The following is a 24,960-nucleotide window of genomic DNA, read 5'->3' on the forward strand; positions in this document are numbered from 1 at the left end:
TTAATACAGACACAGTGATTAGCTGCTCAATATTACAAAAATACTTTCACAATAAAAACATCAAACTATTTCTGCACTTCAGCAGTGCGTTAGCACAGTAACTTCTGTGTAAAAGGAGGATTCACATTTTTCTAAGTAACTCACATTAAGCCCAAATTCACTAGGATCAACTCAGTGCCTGCTCCTTGGTGCTCTCACCCCCAGGAGGCTTAATTCCAACTTGGGCACCTCAGTCAACTGTATGCAGCACGTATGGAGCCTAAAATACTCCATCATTAAGGAGCTGCATCTTCAGCTCATCTAATGCTGAAGTTTTAACCCATCTTTGAGCAAGCTGCTCCCCAGAGATCCTTCCCAAGCAAAATTACTGAGTGTAGTTTCAGCTACTGCTCTTCAGGAACCCCTGGGATGAACTGCTCTCCCAGCGGTTACTTCAGCTACCTGGAGCCCATGTCCCTAACATAACTGAAGTTAAGGGGGACAGCTCCAGACCTGCTTAACAGCGTCCAACTTGTCCCCTCACAGCTAAAAACCTTCTGTGCCTTGGATGCAAGGAGTGAAGCAGGGTGGAGCACCTACAGATAAATAAAACTCAAGTCCCTTCTGCCTGTGTTGACCCTACGGAGTTCCCTCCCTGTTCAGCTACAGGGAAGGGTGGACAACTCTGACTCTCACCGTACCTGCAGGTTGCTAGCAGCTCATACTCATCTCCCTGACCAGGGAGGTGTCACATCACCACAAGCAGCACAGTGGATGGGGCACAGTGCTGCAGCAAACACTGAGTCTTTAGAGGAGGTGGCAGCCTTCCCATCATTTATTCAACAGGCAAGCTGGCTTTATTATTTTTCCATGTATGAAGGGATAATCAGGGTCTTCTATACATTCCATTAATAGGAAATGCTTTACATTATTAACATAATAAATAACACTTACTCAGCTGTGCAAGTCAGTGCAAAATGAATTGCACCACTACCAAAGTAGATAGCTCAAAACACATATTTCAAGTTAAAAGCAAGATGCCAGGACTGAATGGCATGATTGAGGCACTTGCAGTTTAAAACACTTGTGGTTTATCTCACTCCTTTCCCACCCAAAGCTGTGGACCAGGAGATGGGATATTATCCCCTATCCTATAGCTTTTTCATAAAGTAGGATTTCTGTAGAAAAATTTCACTCTTCAGACTTGCAAAGAATTCAATCATTAAGCAAAATAATTCAGAGAAGTTATTTTGTTCCTTTTTTGAGTACTCAAACATCCGTTGCCATGAATACTGACTAATGCAATGTAGCAGAACAAGAACTAGGAAAGCTTTGAGGAGAGCTCCACAGAACCCCTTTAACAGGGTTACCTGTTCTCCCTTAGACATTCTGAGTTTGAGTGACTGCAGCTGCACACAACAGAATTGACAAAAGCCCTTATGACTTCAGGTCGCAGCATCATTTTCAAACAAGACACATCTTGAGAAGCCTCCCAATGCACAGCGCAAGAGCAGCGTGACATCGCACCGGCATTTCACACACGTCAACCCACGTACGTGTGCAGTGCTTGGTCTGCTGAAAGAAAATGGAGGGACTGCTGGAACCATAACTCAAAAGGAACTGGTGGAGACTTATGGTTAGATTTGGTAGCTGGGGACCTTAGAAATGGAATGTGTTTTAAGCTAGACCATAATATATACAATCAAACCCAGGGACGGAGAATTAAGGGCCCGTATTTCCAAAGTGCACTTAGCATACAGTAGTCCTTTTCACATAGCAGGAAAGGCAGCTGCTTTGTATCCAGCATGTGAGGAAGTTTGACCGGGATGGTGTCAAGAACATCTTCTGCAGAACAGTCAGTAGTCCCAGCTGATGTCATCTTTCTGCAGTGAAGTCTGTATGGTCTGCATGTCTCTCAACAACTGGAGATTTTTCCGACTCTTCTCTCCAGGTTTCACTTTGATGGGACCAGCATTCTTTCCTTTTGTGGTTACTGTAGTCGTTACTTTAACTTCACTAACAGGGAACCTGCTGTCTTTTGTTTGTTTAGCAGAAGTCTTTTTGGACTTGCATTCTCTCTTAAGTCTCTCTAGCTGAAAGAGAAACAGAGAAAAAAACATTAAGCAGTGACCTTGTTTTGGCTGATGCTGGGCAATTCTTCCAGACAGATGAAATATCCCACCGTGCATCTCACCCAGATAAGCAAATTGATGCTCCCAAGTCACCCTGAATAATAAATATTTTGGTTTCCTTACACAGCATTGCTATTTTAGCATCTTTATAACTGTGTTCAGCTTATAGTCTGAACTACTAGGTTATGTCTTTAAAAACTGACAAGTTGATTATGGGGAAATGTCTCCATCATGAACAGAACAGAAAAGTTACATATGACATATGTCACCGTTACCATCCAAGGAGTAAAAAAAAAAAAAAAAACCAAAAACCAAAAACCAAACACACCAAAAACCAAACAAACCAAAAAAAACACCCAGAAAACAATTTTTTTTTCTACATACATACTAGTGATTTTAATAGCTCATCACTGTCAGAGATGTAGCTGCAAAAAGAATAGCAAAACTCTGCTGAGGTGAAGAGCCGATACCCACACACAGCACTATAAACCACAGCTTGTAAGACTCAGTACTCAGCACCAAGGACTGAGCTGGCACAAACTTCAATGGGGAACTGGACAGAGCCCAGGGTGGAGACACTCATAGTCTCAAACCCCAAACGGCTGGCTTCCACGGCTCCCCTCACTTCAGGCAGTGGTGCTCCCTCCTCCTGATTTATAGCACACAGCGATTTCCCTAAATGCTGACTCCTAAAACCTCTGTTAATGGCCAGTCAGGAGCCTCAGGATATGCAGAATCATCACTACTGGAAACTACTACACATCTGTTTCTCTGCAACAGTTCCTCTGAAGATCATAAAAGATCAAAGGTGAGTAATGCTTCCGTTTGAAAACATTTCACGTCTCCATCTTGGATGCCAGCAGCAGTGCTCTCAGTGCATATTTTGTGTATAAGTTACATCAGATGAGGGTGAATCTTGTTTCACGTGAACTGAACCAGATTAAACACATGGGGTTAAGCTCTTTGGAAGAATTTCACCAAAATGAAAGAAGATTAGAGAAAACAGGGAATCAATAGCTTTTATAGCTTTGAATGCACAGGCAACACTATTAAAATCATTTTGGAAGTTGTTTTAAACTGAAACAGATACTTTGTGTTTTATAAAATGCAAATCAAAACATAAATAGGTCATTTACTCCAAGCAAAGAACTCTTAAAAGATTCAGCTCAACAGTGAAAGCCCCTGGGAACCTAGGTCTCTCTCTAAATACACTTTAGGTTACTACAAGTTCAGTGGGAAGAAGAGCATTTGACGAGGGCTTTCCCCCACTAGCTGTGCAGCTGGTTGTCACTAGGGACCTCACGCAAAGCGGCTGCTTTGGTTCAGCACAGCTGTTTGACACATGCCAGGAGTGAGCGTGACTGATCAGAACACAGGTGCCTCCTCACACATCAGATATCTGACCAGAAACACCTCTCAGACAGACCACTGGGGGCCCAGGAAGCAGACTCACACCTTCCAGCCCTATATGCTGTTTCTCATCCTGTGTATTGCCCAACCAGTTTATGCTGTGTTTACAGAATTCAAGAGCTGTGGGATTTGCTATCGTACAGTGGACGATCTTTTCCCTGGTTGGGGATGAGGGGAGTGTAAAATGCAATGCAAGAACAGATGCAAAAGCTCCGCCCAGAACAAGATGAAGAGTGGGCACAAGGGTGACATGGTAAGACAGAAAGGATACTCCTGCAGAAATACTGTGAGAGAAAGATGGAGGTATGCAGACTAACTTTGGGACATCAAAGCTAAAGCAAGGCACTACTGCTCTACAGCAGTTATTTCTGCTTTATTCAATTGCTGCTAGATTAGGATGTAAATCAAAAAAAAAAAATAAGATAGCAACTCTACAGAAGCACGAACATAAGTCAAAAGTAACTCACCTGCAACCGATGCCTCTGGACTTTGCTGATCTGGTCTGCCTTTGCTTCCATCTTTCCCACCAGTGCTTCAAGTTCCCTCTCCAGATCTTCCCTCACTGCAATGGTTGGGGCTTCCTGGACAAGTTTTGACAGCTGCTGGTGATCACTAGCACAGAATTCAGACAGAACAAAGCTTGCATCAGACTCCTTTGGCTTCTAGTGCTTGTACACCCAGTTCAGAAATAACACTTCTGGGAAACCATAGCATCAGCAGCCAGACATGTTCGACATGCCCTAACGAACCAGTGAGAACAGTTTTGCTGGTTGGCAGCATTATTCCAGTAGCACACCCTGGTGGCAGGCTGCTGCAACATTATGTTTCAATAACAGAAGTGGCTTCAAACTTCAATATACACATTCAAAATGACCAAATAACCCCTTGAGGGCACGATCTCAGCACTCATTCAGTTACTGTTTTGTGTATCTGTATCTACTGCACTTGTGCAGTAGGATAACAATTCACATTCTGTTAACCCGGACAAGCAAAATGACTAGTAAAGCTGTTCTTTAATGGAGTATTTGTCCACCCATCAGGGGCTGTTATCACACTTCTCCCCTACCCCTCACAAATTCAATATGGTTGCATATAAACACAGGTACGGAGTCCAGACTGTTTATCAGAATCTCTAACTGCAAGGAGAAATAAGAGCCTCCACAGACAGGAGAACAAAGAGCTTATATGCCAGAGAATTCCCCAAACTAACTCCTTTTTCGGGCAAAACCTACCAACTTCAAAGCAAAAGGCAAAAATATAAAGCATCTACATTCATAATCTGCAATGGAGAATATGCCAAACTCACAAACTCATTTGTCCGAATTCATCCTGTAAAGTCAGCAACACTTCTGAGAGCTCTTCCTGGCATGAAGAAGACTCCTTTGGCAGAGGTGACTTTCTGCTTTTGTGGGCAGGATGACCAGTACTGATGGATTTTGCTAGTGGAGTATCATTTACCACACGACTGTTACACAAAGCTTTCGTGTGTTGTTTCATCAGGTGTAGGACATGTTGCACGTTGGCGCCAACTGAATGACTGGGACTGGTAGACTGGAAGGAAAAGTAAAAGAATTCTTTTAAATGGCGTTGTCAACAACCTACTTGATAATAACGGAAAATATTTTAAAACAATAACATTTTTGATTTGCTGCCAAGAATGTATTTTTTTGTTTGAACTAATATGCACTAACAAGAACAGCTTCACTAGCAGCATAGAGAGGACCTATTTTTTGGAAATGCCACTTCAGCAAGTTACTGATACTCAACAAGACTTTTGAAGACAAACTTCAAAACTTTGGAAGAAAAGACCAAAGGAAAGGAAATCTAGGAGGTTCCTAGAGAGGAAGCAATCTAGGAGGTTCCTAGAATGTGTGGAGGACAACTTCCTCATGCAAGTGGTAAATGAACCCACTAGAGGAGGGGCCCTGCTTGACCTGTTGTTTGTGAACAGAGAAGGACTAGTGGGAGATGTGAGGGTCGGTGGCCGTCTTGGGAGTAGCGACCACAAAATGTTAGATTTTTCGATAGTGGGGGAAGTAAGGAGGGGCAAGAGTAGAACTTCTGCCTTAGATTTCCGGCGGGCAGACTTTAGCCTAAGAGGCTGGTGGACCAAGTCCCTTGGGAATCGGTCCTGGAGGGCAAAGGAGTCCAGGAAGGCTGGACATGCTTCAAAAGGGAATTGCTAAATATTCAGGAGCAGGCTGTCCCAGTCTGTAGGAAGGCAAGCCGTCGAGGAAAAAGACCGGCCTGGTTAAACAGGGAACTTAGACTAGAACTTAAGGAAAAAAAGAGAACCTACTTGCTCTGGAAGAAGGGTCGGGTAACTTGGGAGGTCTATAGGGACGTGGCCAGGTCGTGTAGGGAGAAGATCAGAAGGGCCAAAGCTCAATTAGAGCTCAATTTGGCTGCTAGAGTCAAAGACAACAAAAAAAGCTTTTACAAATACATCAACAGCAAAAGGAGGGTCAAGGAGAGCCTCCACCACTTGCTGAATGAGGAGGGTAGTGTAGTGTCAGGGGATGAGGAAAAGGCAGAGGTGCTCAATGCCTTCTTTGCCTCGGTCTTTAATGTCAAGATCAGTTGTCCTCAGGAGACTCGGCCCCCAGAGCCTGAAGTTAGGGACGGGGGGCTGTGTGATCCTCCCATGATCCAGGAGGAAACGGTTAGTGACCTTGGTGCCAGCAAGGTGATGGAACAGATCATCCTGAGTGCCATTACACAGCACATGCAGGACAATCGGGGCATCAGGGCCAGCCAACATGGATTCATGAAAGGCAGGTCCTGCTCGACCAACCTGGTCTCCTTCTATGACCAAGTGACCCGCTTAGTAGATGAGGGCAGGGCTGTGGATGTAGTCTATCTAGACTTCAGTAAGGCGTTCGACACTGTCTCCCACAGCATCCTCCTGGACAAACTGGCTGCCCGGGGCTTGGATGGGTGGACTCTTAAATGGGTTAAAAACTGGCTGGATGGCCGAGCCCAGAGAGTGGTGGTGAATGGGGCAAAGTCCAACTGGCGGCCGGTCACTAGCGGTGTTCCCCAGGGCTCAGTTCTGGGGCCGGTGCTGTTCAATATCTTTAGAGATGATCTAGACGTAGGGATTGAGTGCACCCTCAGCAAATTTGCAGATGACACCAAGCTGGGTGGCAGTGTCGATCTGCTGGAGGGTAGGAAGGCCCTACGGAGGGATTTGGACAGGTTAGATAGGTGGGCCGAGACCAACGGCATGAGGTTCAACAAGAACAAGTGCCGGGTCTTACACTTCGGCCACAACAACCCCATGCAGCTCTACAGGCTGGGGGAAGAGTGGTTAGAAAGCAGCCCGGTGGAAAGAGACCTGGGGGTGCTGATCGACAGGCGGCTAAACATGAGTCAGCAGTGTGCCCAGGTGGCCAAGAAGGCCAATGGCATCCTGGCCTCTATTAGGAATAGTGTAGCCAGCCGGTCTAGGGAAGGGAACGTCCCTCTGTACTCAGCACTGGTGAGGCCGCATCTTGAGTACTGTGTTCAGTTCTGGGCCCCGCCCTTCAAGAAAGATGTTGAGGTGTTGGAGCGAGTCCAGAGGAGGGCGACCAAGCTGGTGAAGGGTCTGGAGGGTCTGACCTATGAGGAACGGCTGAGGGAGCTGGGGTTGTTTAGCCTGGAGAAGAGGAGGCTCTGAGGTGACCTTATTGCAGTCTACAACTACCTGAAGGGAGGTTGTAGTGAAGTGGGAGCTGGCCTCTTCTCCCGGGCAACTAGCAATAGGACAAGAGGACACAGCCTCAAGCTTCACCAGGGGAGGTTCAGGTTGGACATCAGGAAGAATTTCTTTTCAGAAAGGGTTATTAGACATTGGAATGGGCTGCCCAGGGAGGTGGTGGAGTCACCATCTCTGGATGTGTTTAAGAAAAGACTGGACATGGCACTTAGTGCCATGGTCTAGTTGACAGGGTGGTGTAAGGGCAATGGTTGGACTCGATGATCCCTGAGGTCTCTTCCAACCTGACTGATTCTGTGATTCTGTGAAATGATCTGACCACTGGGTGTCAGGAGTGCACCAAGCCAAAGCCACTTCAGGAGCTGCAGCTACTGAGCATTAAGCTTTGCAATTAAGCAGCTCACCTTCCCAGCTACAAAGGGTACATCACCCAGACACAGTCTGTAATGGGGCTGCACAGTGAGGTGGCTTGTACGAGAGCATTTCTGGAAGAAAAGAAGAGAGAAACGTTTATCAAAGATGACACTACAGCAAACCCATTTTCCCTTTGCTTTGCAATAAAAGAGGCAACCTACCTTCCCGACTGCATGCACGCACCCTTATTTTACTCCTCAGTAATTGCCCTTTCTCTTTCCCCCACATTACCTTCTCTGGCTGCTTAGTTTTCTTCTTGGGTTTTCTTGCTTTGTGAGAAAGCAACGGTGATGCTGCTTGAATCAGTAGTCTGTTGGTTTCCAGGCCTGTCTGAAGCTTTAATTGAGGGAATAAGGGGAGTCACTTATTAATATTAATTAATTATATTAATAGCTAACCAAAAGACAACAATTTTTAAAATATAGGCTCTCTGAAAGCAAGGGCTGCAAGTTTTTAGGATGCTTCTGCAGTCCAAGGTCAATTTAAACATTAAATAAGAATACTTGCCCTGGTAGCACTACTCATCACTAATCCTAATAAGTTAGAGAATTAGTCTTACTGCATCATTCCCATGCAGGCAAGCACCAAAACATCAGCTGTGCTTTACAGTTGACAAAATTTAGGGAAGTCAACCCACCCAACCCTGCTCAATTGATTCTGTGGCATATAGTTAACAGACAACTATCCCTTCTGTTGTATTAAATTTGACAGTAAAAAAAACCCTCCGAAACCATCTGTTGGAAGAGTTAAGGTTAGGATTCTCACTGTCAACAGTGAGCTCTATACACTTCGCTGTTCCTTCCAAGAGGAAGCTATGGCATGGCTTTAGAAACCATCTCTGAACCAGTCTCAACTAGAAGCATTCACAGAACAATTATTCATGATTAATTTGAGACACCCTCCCCCTCCAAAGTCATGGCAAAGGTGAATGCTAGAGCCCAACACGTTACCTACAGACTTCCTCATCATTCAACGAACACTTAATGAACACAACACTTCAAGGTTAGAAGAAGACCAGTGTCCTTATGGGCTCATAACCAATAGTATGTTGCCTCTTTTTTGCCTCCTTCTACAGTATTTCTAGTTACAATTATGAACAAGGGAGCACACTTGTTGACCTTGATCTGTTTAAAGTACAGATCCTCATACATCCTCAACTATGAATTAGTCTGAATTTCTACTCTTTTCCTACTAGCTTCTTCTATTGAAGAAATCAAGCTTCAGTGCAGAGATGCTGTTAGAAAAAGGTTTCCAAAAAGCTCAGAGAGCTTCAGAACATTTGACACCTCAGAGAGGAGGGGGGGAAAAAAAAAAAAAAAAGACTAAACCAAGGTTTTCATTATTCTGTATAAAGGAAGCACTTTTGGCAAGTTTAGTCAAAAAGCTGATGGAAAGGAAGAGCTAATTACAGTGCACACCAGTACAAAAGACATTTCCTGTTGGTTACCTCAGCTGCTTTTTCCTGAACAAGCTTCCTCGCGTGTTCTTCCTCCTGAAGCTTCCGTTCCAGCTCTTTCATTTTTTTCTAGTCAAAGTTGAACAAAAATAATAGCAGTACTAATGAAACAACTCTTTTCTTCCTGAAGCCTACAATACTAAGAGCTTGAGCAAAAGTATACGAGTTCAACTTACGATGTAAAGCTAAGTGAAGACTTCAGCATTAGAATGATTGCTGACATTTTGTCTGTACAGGCATAAATACAGCAGTCAAGTGCTTATGTTTAACACTTATCTGATTTTTCTATTTTTTTACTTCCACAATCTGTATGTGTATTTAAGTTGCAGACTACACGGAGAGCAATACACAAGGCTGCCTTTCTCTTTGGTTGTAAAAAAACCCCCTAGAAAGTAGGTTGTTTTGTGTACATTATCCTGAAAGATTTTGTACCACAAAAGGGCTAACAAAGGTATATCATGCATCATTATAAACTGAGAGAAGACTTGCTTTATTTAGACCACTAACAGTATTTTTGCTAATATCTGTAACTTAACCTCTTAAAAGAGAGGAACTTTTGAACAACTAGCCACTTTCCTAATAAAGAAGGAGGAAAGTTTATATGATGCCTCTGAAATATCTTTAAGCAAAACTGAAGTGATTTCATCTTTTTATGGTAAAAAGATGTAAGAACTCTTTTGAAAGCCCTTTTCAAAGAAAAGGGTTAAGGCTAAAGGCACACATTTCTTTGTAAACCCTCCAACAAGATGAAAACCTTGTTTAAGCAGGATACACTTACTTAAAACTCCCAATGAGGAAGTTATCAAATAACTTTCTGATTTTATACAGCAGAGCGAAAAAACGATCCAAAGCTCCAGGACTCAAAACAACTTCCCTTGTCTTCCCCCAAATACTGATTATTCCCAGAGCCTCTAATCAAACTTAAGGCAGAAGAGCACGCAATTCAAAGTAACAGATATATTGGTACACTTCTGTTTGTTTATAGACCCACTACACTGAGGTGGTAAATATTTCTGTTCTGCTTTACTTAACCATTACCTGCAAGATTAATGTAACCAGCTGTTATACAAAGGTTTTAAAAGGCAAAACCCTGGATAAACCTTGAGGACAAAGGCACTATATAAAGGAACCAACTTTTTATGTTGAATAAAAGAACGCTTTTCACTATTTTTTTTTTCCATTCAAATCAGATCTATTCCAGGTAACTTAAAATCATCTTCTGCCCTTTCAGTATGCAGCACAATTCTTGATTTCCATGCGGTCAGTCTCACAAAGATCTTTGTTTAACCCGTTAAGTCTGACAGAATTTTTAATATGAAAACACTGAAGCAAATCTTCTGTTTGATCTGATGACTGACATGAAGCTGGGCCAATGCTTTTATACTGAAATGAATGAGTATTCACTCAGCCAGCTGTTTAGCTGCAGTGTACAGCTCTAACTGCAAGGCAGGAGCATATCTTACTGTGTCATCAGTGATAGGCCCTATCAGAAATTATGTATCAAAGTTATATTCCCAAAAGACTACTTTTTTTTCCTGCTGATAGAAGAAAGTATTATGCGGACTACTGGTCCATCACTGAGAGGGAGAGGCCAGAGGGCCAGCTAACAGCGAACACAGACACTCCCCAGCCATGCTGCCCATCATGGAAGGTAGCACAGCACAGAAAGCGTGCTGCAGGTCGGCACTGGGCTGCCTAGAACACTCTGCTCAGTCATCAATAGCTGCTGCAAAAAATTTAAATGAAAAATTAGAAATAAAATATTTCAATGCCTATTTTTGCCTGTTTTCTAAGGGAAATTAAGTTTCATGCAACCACCTCACTCTCAGAATCACAGAATCATAGAATGGTTTGGGTTGGAAGGGACCTTTAAAGGTCATCTAGTCCAACCCTTCTGCAGTGAGCAGGGACATCTTCAACTAGATGTCCAACCTGACCCTGAATGTTTCCAGGGATGGGGAAATCTACCACCTCTCTGGGCAATCTGCTCCAGTGTTCCACCACCTTCACCATAAAAAACTTCTTCCTCAAATCTAGTCTGAATCTACCTTCTTTTAGTTTAAAACCATTACCTCTTGTCCTATTGCAACAGGCCCTGGTAAAAAGTCTGTTCCTATCTTTCTTATAAGCCCCCTTTAAGTGCTGGAAGGATGCTAGAAGGTCTCCCCAGAGCCTTCTCTTCTCCAGGCTGAACAGCCCCAACTCTCTCAGCTCTCTTCATAGGAGAGGTGCTCCAGCCCTCTGATCATCTTTGTGGACCTCCTCTGGACTCACTCCAACAGCTCCATGTCCTTCTTCTGTTGGGGCCCCCAGAGCTGGACATAGTGCTGTAGGTGGGGTCTCACGAGAGCAGAGCAGAGGAGGGGAATCACCTCCCTCGACCTGCTGGCCATGCTGCTTTTGATGCAGCTCAGGATACAATTGGCCTTCTGGGCTGCGAACGCACATTGCCAACTCACGTCCAATTTTTCATCCACCAGTACCCCCCAGTCCTTCTCGGCAGGGCTGCTCTCAATCCTTTCATCCCCCAGCCTGTATTGATACCAGGGGTTGCCTCGATCCAGGTTCAGGACCTTGCACTTGGCCTTGTTGAACCTCATGAGGTTCACATGGGCCCACTTCTTGAGCTTGTCCAGGTCCCTCTGGATGGCATCCCTTTCTTCAAACAACTTTAACCAAAGACAACAGGAAGGTATGAGACCTCAAAGATATAGAGCACCTAAATTTCGTAAAAATTGGCTGATGGGATAAACATCCAAATTAGTTCCACCAGAGAAGAAAAGTCTCCAGTGTGAAGACAGCTTTCATCTCTGTGCTTCACTACCTTGCAAATTAGCACCTGCCTGACAGCTAAGCAGTCAGCATATACCCAGCTGGAACAGGGCAGGTGTTGCTTCTCACCACATGGCAATTAGAGGATAAGGGAAAAAACTAGAGTTGGGGGTAGCGTACAGCCACAACAGCATGCGAGGATTCATTACTTCTGTTGTTCACTGAATGGTGGGGTTTTACTAAGTCTCACTGTTAGCATTAAGATTGATTTCTACCAACTACAGTTCTTCAAAACATGTCATCTACACATACAAAGTCAGGACATCTGGCCACATGCAAGACCACATGCAAGACCAGAGCCTAAACCGCACTTTTAGGGTACAACCCCATCCCCTAACTCCACCCTCAGACATAGACATGTTCAGAACCTCTCAGTCAGCTATCTGGAGACTGCACGGTGGGACTACAGCTGCAATAAACGTACACCAGAAAATGCTTTTCAGTCAAGTACTCCAATTACGAATACTTCACATGACAGAGTCTCAGCATTTCCTTTTTACAACCAGTATGAGTATTAACACTGGCAAGCTGCTTGATGGTAATACTTATAGGGCCAGGTAGTGGCTCTGCAGAGATTAAATGTTCTCAGTAAGACCCTCACACAACCTGCACTCTGTCAGAGCATCTGAAATCACAGGCAGTTAAACCACTACTTGCTCATGAGTAGTCATCTCACCACTTTCCATCCATTTCAGCACACCATGTATGGAAACAGTCTTTGTCTATTTCTTGCTTCAAAATAAACTTGCAAATGTTCCTGTGGTCTTGCCACAACTAAAGCAAAGATCATAGAGGCAACAGATGCAACTGTTTTGAGCAAAGTGTGCAGTCACCCTTGCAGGACTACAAGGTAACACTTAGCACATGGATGCTCACATAGAAACAGTCTGCAAGCACAGGGGCAGACAGACCTGTCGATCAGAAAGTGGCTCATGACAGCATAATGATCACAAGGAAAACGACCTTTAGTCACAGCTAAATCCACATCTCTCTCAGTTCCTAGAATTGATTCAAAATTGTGTGTATTTAACACCCAGTTCCACTAAAATAAATTTAACTGTGACAGCTAATTCCTAGAGATACCATTCTATGATTCTGTGATTCTATATCAAATAATCAAAAGACACCTAGTTTGATCCAGGGGAAAAAAAAAAAAAACCAAACCTCTTAGGCTGAAATTATTTTCACTAGCCACGCACAAAAAGACAAACAATCCAGCCCCACCAAACTCCAGCTGCTACCAGTCAAAGACTTGGTAAAAGACCTTCAGAAAGGAATTCCAGTTGCTGAAGCAGTTATTTCAACTCTGACCCTGGAAGAACCTACTGCTACTTTCAGTGAACAAGGCCCAGGAGATGCTCATCTCTCTTTGCAACCATTTGGTCCAAGTAAACAACTCAGGTGCTTGTACTCCACAACTGCAGCTCACCACAATAGGGTGTCAAGATCTTGTTGTCTGTAACAGCTTGTTACAGCTCCCTTGGGTCAGGGACTTCCAAGGATAGTTGTAGCATCTAAAAGGTCCTGCAGCAGACCAACTAGCTAAAGATTTACTATCAAACACCTCCTTACATACTCCTGGAAAAACACCATCTACTTCAGCACCTGGTAAAGGCTAGTGTGCAAGGTGGCAAGCCTACAATTTTGATAAGAGTCCAGAGCTGTCCTCGATACCACAATCTAATAATGTACTAATTGCTCCTTTTGGTGGGGCGGGGAAGAAATCTGCAGGTGGAAGCCCCTCCCTGGTTAAGCCCTCTGTAGCTCCCATGCTTGGGAGTCTTGTGGTCTCTCTACAGCAGCAGAAAGAGGTAGGTGGACCAGGCTTCAGAAGCCAACACCACAGAGGGCACACAAAAAGAATATAATCAAACACAGTCACATTCAACTTTTAAAGGCTACCGAATCAAAAGGAATCCTGAGGAGGCAGACTGATTCAAACCCACTGACAGCCAGCCAGTGCTAGAGGCCTACCAACACCGGGCTCCAGAACTCTGCACACAAAATAACTAGTAATGACTGTGTTTCTTAAGGAGGAAGGCAAGTGGCTAAAAGAAAAAACAAACACATCAAACCCACACAAGTCAAGTCAAATCTGGGTCATAACAGAAAATAACTGCTAGCATTCAGTAGCATGCGAGGCAACTCAGAAGCTGGGAGCTTAGAACGCCTGCTATCCTGCACACCTATGCACCAAGTAACCACAAAAGAGGAACATCAACAGATACTGCTAAGGTTAAAGCAAGCGCAGTGACCGACAGCCTACCTGACCATGTAGGCTTCCACCAATAACTGGAAGTTTTTACAATACCTCAGCTTTAAAAAGATGTTTAGTTGCTGTCTTTCTCTACAGCATAAAGTTTTGCTCGAGCTCTATTATTGACATACAGCTATAAAGTGCTAATTACAATAAACAAGATAAATCTGATACAGTATCCAGTACAAATGACAGACCTCTGCTATGGACTGCATTGTAGTAAGTCTGCTGTACTCTTTTTCCAGCATATCCAGCTTTTCCAACTTAGACTGAACATGTGATTGATCAAGAAGCCGATCTCTCTCCAACGAACCCTTGAAGGGAGAAGCGAAAAGCAAAACAATTATAAGCACAATAAAACAAGACCATCTGTAGTAAGCCTTGTGTCTGCAGCACAAAGGAGGCCCATAAACACACCAAAGGAACTACTGCTTCCTTGATGTAATTTTAGATGGTGCTATGATTAGGGAGCAACTGTGCCACTGGTCATCAATGATGGTCACCATCCATCAATGTTGGGAACCTCACATGCAAACAGATTCAGATGAGAGAGAATTCTGCAGAGTAGCTTCTCCCTATGAACCCAATGTCGTAAAAACTACTCATTACTCAGCTATTAGAGAGAGCTTCCCTAATTGTTTTTCTTCAGTAAATACTTAATAGGCTGAAATAGGACAGCCAGAGAGACCAACGAACAGAGAGCTTTAGGTGGTCCATACCCCTATAAAACAAAATTCAAGCTCATTTTAGACAAGGGGCAAAAGGCAGTGACTGATGGTGGGAAACAGAAATTTTACTATTATTTCTACAGAATCAGTATTTTGGCCCAGTGTAGCAAAAGCAGTACTAGTAAAGAAAAGCCCCAAAGATGCGAAGAGTGCAAACACAAAAGGGAGGGTTTTTTTTCCAGTGGCACATGGGACCCCACACTGATGGATATGGATGAGCTACTGCAGTAAAAGCCAGTCACACAGAAGCAAACAATTCTTAATATCAGAGCCTATGATACTACCTTAGAGACAGGCACACAAAGGCAGAAAATACCAGGGTCCTGATAAGACTGGGAAATTAAGTAGGGAAATTATCCACACCTAAGTATATAAAGGCCAGCTGAAATAGACATCCACACTTAAAGATATTAAAATTACAGTAACTACAAAAAATCATGACATAGTTCATGATTTTTATAATTTAACCCTGAAATCATCTCAAGAACATACCTGTTTCTCCAAGAGATGCGACTTCTCATTTTCTGCATGCTGGATCATTTTTCTCATGTAGTCCAGCTGTTTCTCTAAAAGGCTGCACCGAGACTCAGCAGCTGCCAGCTGAGAAGCCAGTTCTGAAGATAACAGAAGGCAGAAAAGTTAAATCATGCACTGCTTGTTCCTAAGAGGTTTTTTTAGGTTTTCAGGACAGTTCCAAAACGAACAAGAAAAGGACCACCTAAAGAAACCCACTGATTAAGCCTAGTGACCTTCTATATGCATGCAAATCCCTAGAACAACGTATGCTTTTAAAATCATTTCTGCGTAACTCCATGTGTCACTGAAAAGTAAAAGATGCTGAACAAAGCAAATTAAAATAGTTTTATGCATTGACAGAACTCGTTTCATCCACATCAGTGTTCTATGGTATCTGTATAAAGTTTGCAAACCACCTTGGTTTTTCTTTGACACTTCAGTCTTGTCACGCTCTTTGTGTTGCATCTGCTCACTTAGTACTTTTTTATAGTCTGCTGTTTCTCTGCTGAGGTGTTTTACGTTCTCCTCTGCCTGAAGCCGTTCCAACTCCAGTCGATGAATTTTTTCCTGGAGATTCTTCAGAGCAGAAAATATTGCTGTAATTGAACAAGTACCTTTTGTTAGATACCATTAAATCACCACTTCAAGATAACACTGAACTTGAAATATTTTTACGAAAGCATGTTATGTAACAAAGTCAGTGTTCCTTACCAGCATCCAAGACTCCTTCCAGGAATTAAAACCTGCTTCCCTTTAAGCCATAACTGATCCTAAAACTAGTCTCAAACTAATAGATGCCCTTGGTGCATACCTTCCTCTGAAACACTTGGGAAAGATGCATCCGTTTCCCAGAACAGGGCATGTAAATATTCTGTAGATTAAGCACAAACAGTGCATCTTCTGACTCTTATCAAAAGGAAATGAAAGGTCATAACTAGATAGCTAGCTAGCTCAACAAATACACAAACACAACGTTCCTATGAATGGTTACAGAGTAGAATAAAGTTTAGCTATTAGACAGGCTATAAAAACATTTCTTTAAGTGGCAGCTCTTTTTTGATTCTTCTGGTTTTGCACTTGCGTTCCTCTCCGCCCCCCTAAGTCATGCATCTCCTTTGAGCTGAACAACTTTCCCCTCTTTCTGTCCATTCCCACCTTTAACAATTACTCAACAAAACCTTTATACAGTCATCACCACAAAAAGAAAAGCGGGTGTAATATAACTCGCATCACCTTGCAATTAGACCATCTGCTGGTAATCTGATGTATTACGGCTCTTAGCTGCATTGTTTTATTTTGCAAAGGGAGCCATAACGATAAGCCCTTTCCCCTATACAGTCCTGTTAAAGTAAAACACAGGAACATCTGTACAGACAGCTCATATAGCAGACTAATCTGCAAGGTCATATTAACTCACTCCTTTGTGCATAAACCCACTCTAGAGAAAGCAAGCACCACCTTTATTACCAAATGCAGGAGCACAGAAAAATTGGGACAGCCTATTTCTTTGAGCATCAGATTACAAAAAAAAGAAAAATAATTATCAGAATGAGTTTTCCAGAGTAAAAACTCTCCAAATCTTGAAATGCAGAATAGCACATTAGTGTATCACATCAATAAAAACTACCACCTACTCAATTTCAGGATGTTTCCATATGATTTTTTTTTTTTTTTAAATTAGGGGTGGCAGGAGCAGTAAGGACCCCCAAGAACAATCAAATCTACTTTCCCATCTGAAGTTAGTTCCCATATCCTTAAGCTTACTAAAATATACACTCCAGAACATTTTTTAAAACCTATGGATTATCCATCTGCTGGATTTAATTTTCAGTATGTATTCATATTTAAACATTTTTTGAAAATAAAGACATTTCATCATTTTTAAAAGGGATATATTTCATCAGATTGTTTTCCTCCACCTGCACTTAAGTTCAGAGTTGGCAGATTCCCTGCTTGAAAAAAGTTGCGAAGTGAAGACTTGGGAAGTCAAGTTTGTCACTAATGCAACATGCAACACAATCAACAAAAATACGCCTGCATCAGTAATTCATAAGGAAGCTCCTTCCCACACATCCAATTTTTTACCTGTCACAAGGTTCCTTTAGCTTTCTGTCAACAGCACTCTCAAAACTGATGGCATTGAGCATACATTGCATCTTAAACAGCACTTCAAGAATTCAGATTTCATCTGCTAGGTCATTAACGCAGAAGTCCCTAGTAATTCAGATATGAATTATGTTATTCGAACAGGGACTTGAGCCTACCATGCTGATTTTTTACTTAGTTTGGGTAATACTAGGATTCATCCTAAATCTTTCTTGCTTTGCTCCCAATAGGATTCATCCTAAATCTTTCTCGCTTTGCTCCCTGTAAGGAAAAAATACCAAGTTTTTCATACCCTTAAGCCTCCATGCAACTCCAGTCTTAAAGGGAATATTTTTGCAATGACCTCGAGCCAAAGAGCTCACATTGAAGGATCGGTCCTGCTCTAGCCTCCCAACTCCCCCTGCTGCCTCCTGTACTTACCCCAAGGCAGCTCTGGAGTACGTCTCATTGCATGACAAGCCAATTCACTAAAACAACAGAAAACTAACCAAGAATGTGTTTGTTCATGTCAGGTCAGGCAAGACTAATCTGTTTATCTGGAGGCAAACACCAGGACCAGAGCGGGAAAGGAGGGAGAAGGAACAGCCTAGAAACGAGGAGGAACAAATGGGAGTAAAATCTCCTCCCTTTTTGGTGTTGTGATCTCTCTGTTCAGCACTACGCTGTCTAATACTCTTTCTGTATGCTCTAACTCTTCACTGATATATTAGATATTCTCCCCATACCCTTTGTCCATTACAAGCCTTCCCATTGCAACAGCACCAAACCTCTTCCCTTCCTCCCAACCATTTTGGGGACTAAAGTCTCCTTATTTCAAACTCAGCTGTGAACTCAAGAAGAGGAAAGACTGACGGAGAGGAGGGCTGGAGAAGGGGCAAAGAAGACATGTCAGGACAATTTCACAAAGTATTCAGTGAATTTCACAGCTCTCTGCTACTGAAGAGGAGCATCTTTCTTCAGCTGTAAGATGATCTTTTTTATTAGGTCTTCTTCAGAAACAGAAGTGCAAAGGACCTACAAAACAGGTGACCTGCACATCACTGGCCAGCAATAAAAGAATAAAAAGACTGCAACCTTTGTAGATGTGGACATACAGTATTTCACCACACTATTTGGAAACACCTAGGAAAACAACTTTGCTGAACTATTACCTCTGCTGTTGCTTTCAGGGTATGGAATTACTGGTTTCCGTGGGGAGCGCAGCAAATCTGAATTAATAAATGGCTTGTACTTCGGATATTCTATAAATGAAGCTGCAGAGAGTCCATCTGTGGCTGACGCAGAGTCATGAGTTTTGTGTAGATCACCCTGAAAAAAACCCAAAGCTGTTACTCAGGATATTTGTTTCTCTGTCACAACAAAAAAACAGTAGAATACAATTATATGATGTGGAGAAGTATTGCTGCAGGAGACTGTAATACCTCAAAAGCTGTATTTCCTTCCTTACAGCCTTAGGCCGTGTCATTTTTACATCCAACTCCCCTCCACTAAAAACAGTATTAGAAAGAAAATGTCTCTTCCATACTAGTTTCCGATTTCCACTTCTGTTTTCTACTTCCTTACACCATCTCTTGCTTATTGTGAGAAGGCAATACACCAATCAGTTGGAAAACAGCTGCCTTCTTAACTACCAGTTATACTTACTGCACACAAGATACTGTACTAAGGTGGCCAAACCTGATAAAGCACACCCAGGACCACAGTTCTACATCACTCATTGAACATAACAGCTCACTGACTGTAGATGGGGCAGAGGACATGCTCTCTCCTCACCTCACCCTCCCAGACCATAGTCCCAACCCCTCTTTTCCACTGGCTTCAATTCATCTTTCCTATCCACCCATGAACAGATTGCACCTCACCAGCAGACACACTTAGACGACTTTATACTACACCTGATTAGCAGTATCAGCACAAGAAAAGCAGCTGCAGATCACAGCCAGGAAGGTACCTCTGCCTCTGAGCAGCAACGTGCTGTTAGATCAGCTTGAGGCTGTTCTCAAAGCCATGGCCACAGAGACCACGGATTTCCCTTCAGTCTACACCAACTTCCCAAACATTTGCTGTGCTTGGGATGTTGCAATGACCGGAGGGGACCACCTACCTGAGAACATGCTATGCAGTCAGGATACCATTAAACCAAGATTCTTCTAAGCCAAAGGGCCACGGCACTTGTACACTGTGTTTATGGGTTTTGACTCAAAAGCTGGCTACCTGGCTTAAGCTTTCCGATTTGTGTGTATGAATTAAATAAAATATGCATGCTTATTTTTAACATGCAAGAGTAATTTCTTCCAACTCTACCCACCACTAAACATTTCAGTAACAGAATCTGAACGTAACTTAAGCGAGAAGCAGGCTGCAGGCAGATGCAGTGCTCCCACAGCTTTCCACAGAGCGCTTACTTCACTAATTGGACAACTGAGCAATTGCTGATCTTGGCAGGGTTTTTTTAAGCTTTTGAAAATACCAATTATTGGGAGCATACTGTGACCTAAATTAAAATACAGAAAGTATTTGTGTATCTCATAGCAAATTAGGTAACAGCCCAAAATGCATTACGAGGAACAAAAATAATATAGGGAAAAAAAAATAAGAAAATTTATAAGCTATTTAAAGCCTATACATAGCTAATTTCCTCTTATAAACAAAGTGATTCATTGTGGACAAGAAAATTAGGACTCTAAGTACCCTGAATGGATCAATCACTGTTTCTAAGAACAGTTTTAGGAATGCTTTGCAGTTTGTGTTTATAACATTTTCCTACACAAGTGCTTTTCTTGAAATAACTGCATTTGCACAAGAACTTTTGCTACCACAGAAAGCCAATTAGACCACTAACCCCTAATTAAGAATACATAACAAAAATATTTTGAACGGGTTTCTGTATGCACACATATACACACCGTTTTCTCCTCAGCAGCCATCCTGGTCTAACTTCGTAGAACGTGTAATGTTAAAACCAAACGAAAGCCTGTTAGGTGATAACACACAGGCCTGAACTTCACTCCTGCAAAAATACCATCAGCATTACAGCATGAGGAATTGCTGAACACAGAAAAATCAATAAGACCAAACAATAAAATAAAAAATGAACCAAGCAAAACTCCATTTTATGCAACAGGCAACAGAACATCAGCAGCAATGTAAGCCTCAGCAGCCCAAATGACAGAAACTATTGATTCAAATATCAATCTGCTATTTTTATCTGCTATTGATTCAAATCAAAGGTATCCCATGAGACAGTCAAAAGAAAAGGGGAATCAGTTTGAAATCAAAGTAGGGCTACCAGCAACAGAATTTTCCTAGATGTCTTTATTTTCCACCTGTAAAATCTTGTATGTGAATTAAAAATAATTACATTAAAACCCAAACTCCAGGGTTTTGTTTTTTTTTTTTTTTTTACTGGCATAAGTAACTCTTTTCTAGCCAACAGCAGACTAACCGAAAGGAAAAGCCAGTGTACTCAAAACACTTCAACACCATCTTACACAAAGCAAAACAAATACAGGCTTTCGGCCAGTCACATGCCTTCTAAATTTCACCTGGATGCAGGGTACAGGCTGCCCGTGGCAGGGGGACTGGAACTAGATGATCTTTAAGGTCCCTTCCAACCCAAACTATTCTGATTCTATGATTTGAATAGTGTAATAGTCAGCACAGATATCTGCTTGAAATAAACACTGAAAAATTGTGCTCAAGTGTTGTCTATGGTATAGGCAATCATTCTTTGTTTCAGACTGTTTTATATTCTGTTTCACAGTGACTTCTAAGTACACCTGAGTGAAAAATTGAGAAAGTTTATGAAACATCATCAAGGAATTTCACATCACAAATCTCAGATTCAAATATCACACCAATTCTTTGCTCTTCACTTTCTCTCAAGCCATTAAAAGTTATTCAAGTCTGTTTCTGTCCTTGGAAATTCTCACGGGAAGTATCACACTGCGATGCTCAGGAAAATCCTGAAACGTAAACAAACATATATGAAAGTCAGTGAACTCTATACATTCGTTCTGAATCTCAGCTAGGCCACATTTGCTAACTAAATCCCTCTCCTTCTGGGGTACTCCCTATAGTCTTTCCTTCCTTAAGCCATACTAAAGCCTCATGATCGTAGACGAAGCAGCTTAGCAGTCCCACGAGGGGATAAGCGCACCAGCATTATGTAAGGGCAGCGAGCCGAGCACATTTAACCTGCACATGTCTGAGCACGTTACCTTCCAAAATACATCGCTGCTACCATTGCATATCACCTGCCTACTCAAGCATGCAAAAGGGAACATGAAAAACACAGAGCAGCCATGGCTTAACACACCAGCAGCATACGGTGACCTCCTGAAGCTCCCAAAGATGAAACACAGTGAGGAGAGGAAAAAAGACAATCTCATAGGGAAAGTTTTCAAATAAGAATTGGCAACTTGGGGCAGAAGTACACTTTTCAAATCAAGCACCTTGTGTAGATGGTAAAAATGACCCACCATAACACTGTTACCCTCTGTTGCAGTAAAGAGATACAGCACACCGCGAAAAACCTTCCAGAAGGTTATTAATCTCAGTGGTATACCAAACGTTTCCATACGAAAAAAAAAATCTATGTTTTTCTCATTATCATACACAACTTGAGTAGATCCGTGGACAGTAAAAATAACAATGATTTATAAACAAACTGTAGAACCAAAGAGGCAGAAAAATGGAGAAAGTCTCTCAGGCAATAACTGCAGCAAGAAAGTATGAAGGCACCAAGTCAGCACCTTTGGTACTAGCACTTCGGCGCTGGGAAAAGGGACTAAATTAGAGTGGGTGTATGGCAAGTTCTTATATGGGAGCTCAGAATAGAAAAAAAAAATAGTAACAGAAAAAAAAAATTGATGCTTGACAATGCTCTAAGTGACACAGAGTAGTCCTCACACTCAGGTTTTTTTTTAAAAAAGCAGAAACAGGGGAAAATTATGTGGGGACTGGGAAGAAACAGAATAACAAGGTATTGAGTTCACTGAGCATAAGATATCTAAGCACCCAGTTACTAAAACTTTCAAAAAAGCCATGTTGGAGGGACAACCTCAATTAGCAGCCTGCCCTTGTCCCTCATTACTGGGAGGGGGGTGGGGAAGGAGGAACAGCCCCTATCACCTAGCGGCCAACTTAAGCGTTGTCTGTGCCTCCCTGATACAGACTGAGTCAGGAGCGCTCTAAATTTAAATAACATCTCTAGTGAAAAGCAGACATTCAAAAGTTAACTTAGTCAAGCTGTTACATCAAATAGGGGGAAAAAAAATGTTGGCGTTAAGTTTTTTCTCTGTTGTTTTTTTTTTGTTAAGTTTTTTTTTTGTTAAGTTTCTCCTGTTGCGTGCCAGCAGTATTAAAAGCAACTATTTTCAAAGCTCAGAAAGTGTAAGTTTGCTTTTTTCCTTTTTTTCAACACATACAAAAAGTCTTCAGTGGGCAGCTTTTCTCCTAAAAGTTTGGTTTTACTAACTAGATTAACTGAACAGCCTACATTAAGACTAAAACTAGTTTTCTGGCATCCTTCTCTATGCATGCTAGAAAAAATACCTGTCAGGAAGGACACAGGAGTCCTCAAATCACTCTGTCACCACTCTTTCTGGTGCAGGTGTAAATATGGGACCAAACTGCAGAGGAGGAGAAAACACACACCACCAAGCTGGGTGCTCACCAAGCAGCTACTGAGACCCCAAACCATGAAACCTCATGAGACATCTCTTGCACACCATCGTTCTGCATCCTCTTCACTATCTCCACTCCTCCAAAATATTACGTAAGACGTAGCCACTTACAAAGAAACAAGCAACCAAAAAAACCACTTGACTTCAGAGAGCTACAAACATCAAGCCAAAATGTCAAACAAGAAACACAACTGGAAACTTCTGTCTGGCTTACACCAGCCGAGCCTCCATTTCTTCATGTCACCTGTCACCAGCAGAGACATGGGGCCCGTTGCTTCTCTGCGCTCAGCACCTTGAGAGGAACATGAACAAAGAAATTCTGGTCTCCTGCTTGCAACCACCTACGTGTTACCTCCAAATCAGCCAGATGCTCACGTGCACGCCTAAGGATGCTGATACGTAACTGAAGTTAAACCTCGGTTTAAGCTGATGTTTTCATCTTGCCAGCAGAGGAGCAGAGGCTCCATCGCCAGCTCTCCAGCAGGACACAGCAGTTTGCTGTGATAGCATAACTGACACATAATTGCACAACCAAATGTTTAATTGAGCCTCTTCTGGCTTTACAACAGGTGTTTTCAAAGTCACGACCCCAAACTATTTCTGAAAATAAACCGAATTACAACTTTATTTTATTCCCACTCGCTTAACAAACGTGCTCTCACCTTCTCCCCACAGCAACAGTGAGAGCTCTGGTTCAAATCGCAGAGGATCTTTCTCCTTTTCTGCCGCTTTTATAAAATACGCGTTCATACGTGATGGGTTTAGAGAGAAATATACATATACACACATACATATACAGCCTTTAAAAGGCAGGGCAGCTTGCCCCGTCCACGCTGTTCCCGGCACGCCGCCGGCCCCGCACCGCCCGGCCGCTGCCCCCAGAGCCCGCTGCGGTCTCGGCCCCGCTCCCGCCCAAGGCCCCGGCGGCCGGCCGGCCTGCCTCTCCCCTCACCGCGGCTCCGGTGCGGCGAGGCGCGGACGGAGGTCCCGCTCCTGCCTCCCCGCTCCCGGCCTTAGGGACCGCCGGCGCAGCGCCGCACGCCTGAGGCGGCCCCACCGGCCCTCACCCCTGGGGCGGCCCCGGCGCGGCGGGGCCCAGGCGGGCTCCCCCCGAGCCGCCGCCCCCTCACAGGCGCCCCCCGAGCGTTACCGTGCGCTGATGGCCACGCGGCGCCGCCATGTCCGCCGGGGGCCCCACGCCAGGGCATGTCCCTTTAAGGCACGACACCCGTGCGGCGGCGGCGGCGGCGTTCGCGCCGATCAAGTCCCACTTGACTGACACCCCATCTTGCCAATGAAAAGAGAGGAGCGGAGGGGTAAGCCCCACCCCGAAGGAGTACGAGCGCCCATCATCGACTCAGATTTGAGTGACATGTGAGTACCCAATAAAACAAGAAGAAGGGGCTTCTCAGCCAATCGAAGGGGGAAAGTCAACAGAGGCGGTGCGGCCTCCAGCAGCCAATCGCTGGGGCGGGGAGGAGGCGTGCGGGAGGAGCGAGCGGCCGCGGGATTCGTGTGCGGCACACGGCGCCTGCGGCGCACGCGCGGAGAGCAGGCGGCGGAAGAGGATGGTCTTTGTCAAAGTGAGCCCCCGCACTTCAACCAATTGAAAAGCAGAAGCCGCCCGGAGCGGCCCAATCAGCGCCGCGGCCGCGAGGCCACCCAATCAACGCCCAGCGCAGGGCGAGGCGCCCGCGGCAGGATTGGCGGCGACGGGAGCAGCGGGGGCGGCGATTGGGCGGT

General features: G+C 43.5%; 1 protein-coding gene across 6 annotated transcripts; it reads right to left on the reverse strand.

Moving 5' to 3' along the window:
* Positions 1 to 790: 790 nt before the first annotated feature.
* Positions 791 to 24,477, reverse strand: CEP57 (centrosomal protein 57). Of its 6 annotated transcripts, none has more exons than XM_068418566.1 (14): positions 24,368 to 24,453; positions 23,462 to 23,509; positions 21,388 to 21,495; positions 20,437 to 20,540; positions 18,682 to 18,838; positions 15,841 to 16,020; positions 15,401 to 15,522; positions 14,378 to 14,494; positions 9,083 to 9,160; positions 7,867 to 7,971; positions 7,626 to 7,706; positions 4,828 to 5,072; positions 3,989 to 4,133; positions 791 to 2,072 (listed from the first exon to the last, which is right to left on the reverse strand). In XM_068418566.1, the coding sequence occupies exons 4-14, from the start codon at positions 20,455 to 20,457 to the stop codon at positions 1,836 to 1,838; spliced, it is 1,488 nt and encodes a 495-aa protein (XP_068274667.1). In that variant the 5' UTR covers positions 20,458 to 20,540; positions 21,388 to 21,495; positions 23,462 to 23,509; positions 24,368 to 24,453; the 3' UTR covers positions 791 to 1,835. The 6 variants fall into 6 exon arrangements, with proteins under 6 accessions (XP_068274667.1, XP_068274643.1, XP_068274652.1 ...); XM_068418542.1 differs by having other exon boundaries at positions 23,432 to 23,509; XM_068418551.1 differs by lacking the exon at positions 21,388 to 21,495 and having other exon boundaries at positions 23,432 to 23,509.
* Between the last annotated feature and the right edge of the window lie 483 nt (positions 24,478 to 24,960).

Source organism: Nyctibius grandis, chromosome 2, assembly GCF_013368605.1.
Source record: "Nyctibius grandis isolate bNycGra1 chromosome 2, bNycGra1.pri, whole genome shotgun sequence".
In the NCBI taxonomy this organism is placed as follows: domain Eukaryota; kingdom Metazoa; phylum Chordata; class Aves; order Nyctibiiformes; family Nyctibiidae; genus Nyctibius; species Nyctibius grandis.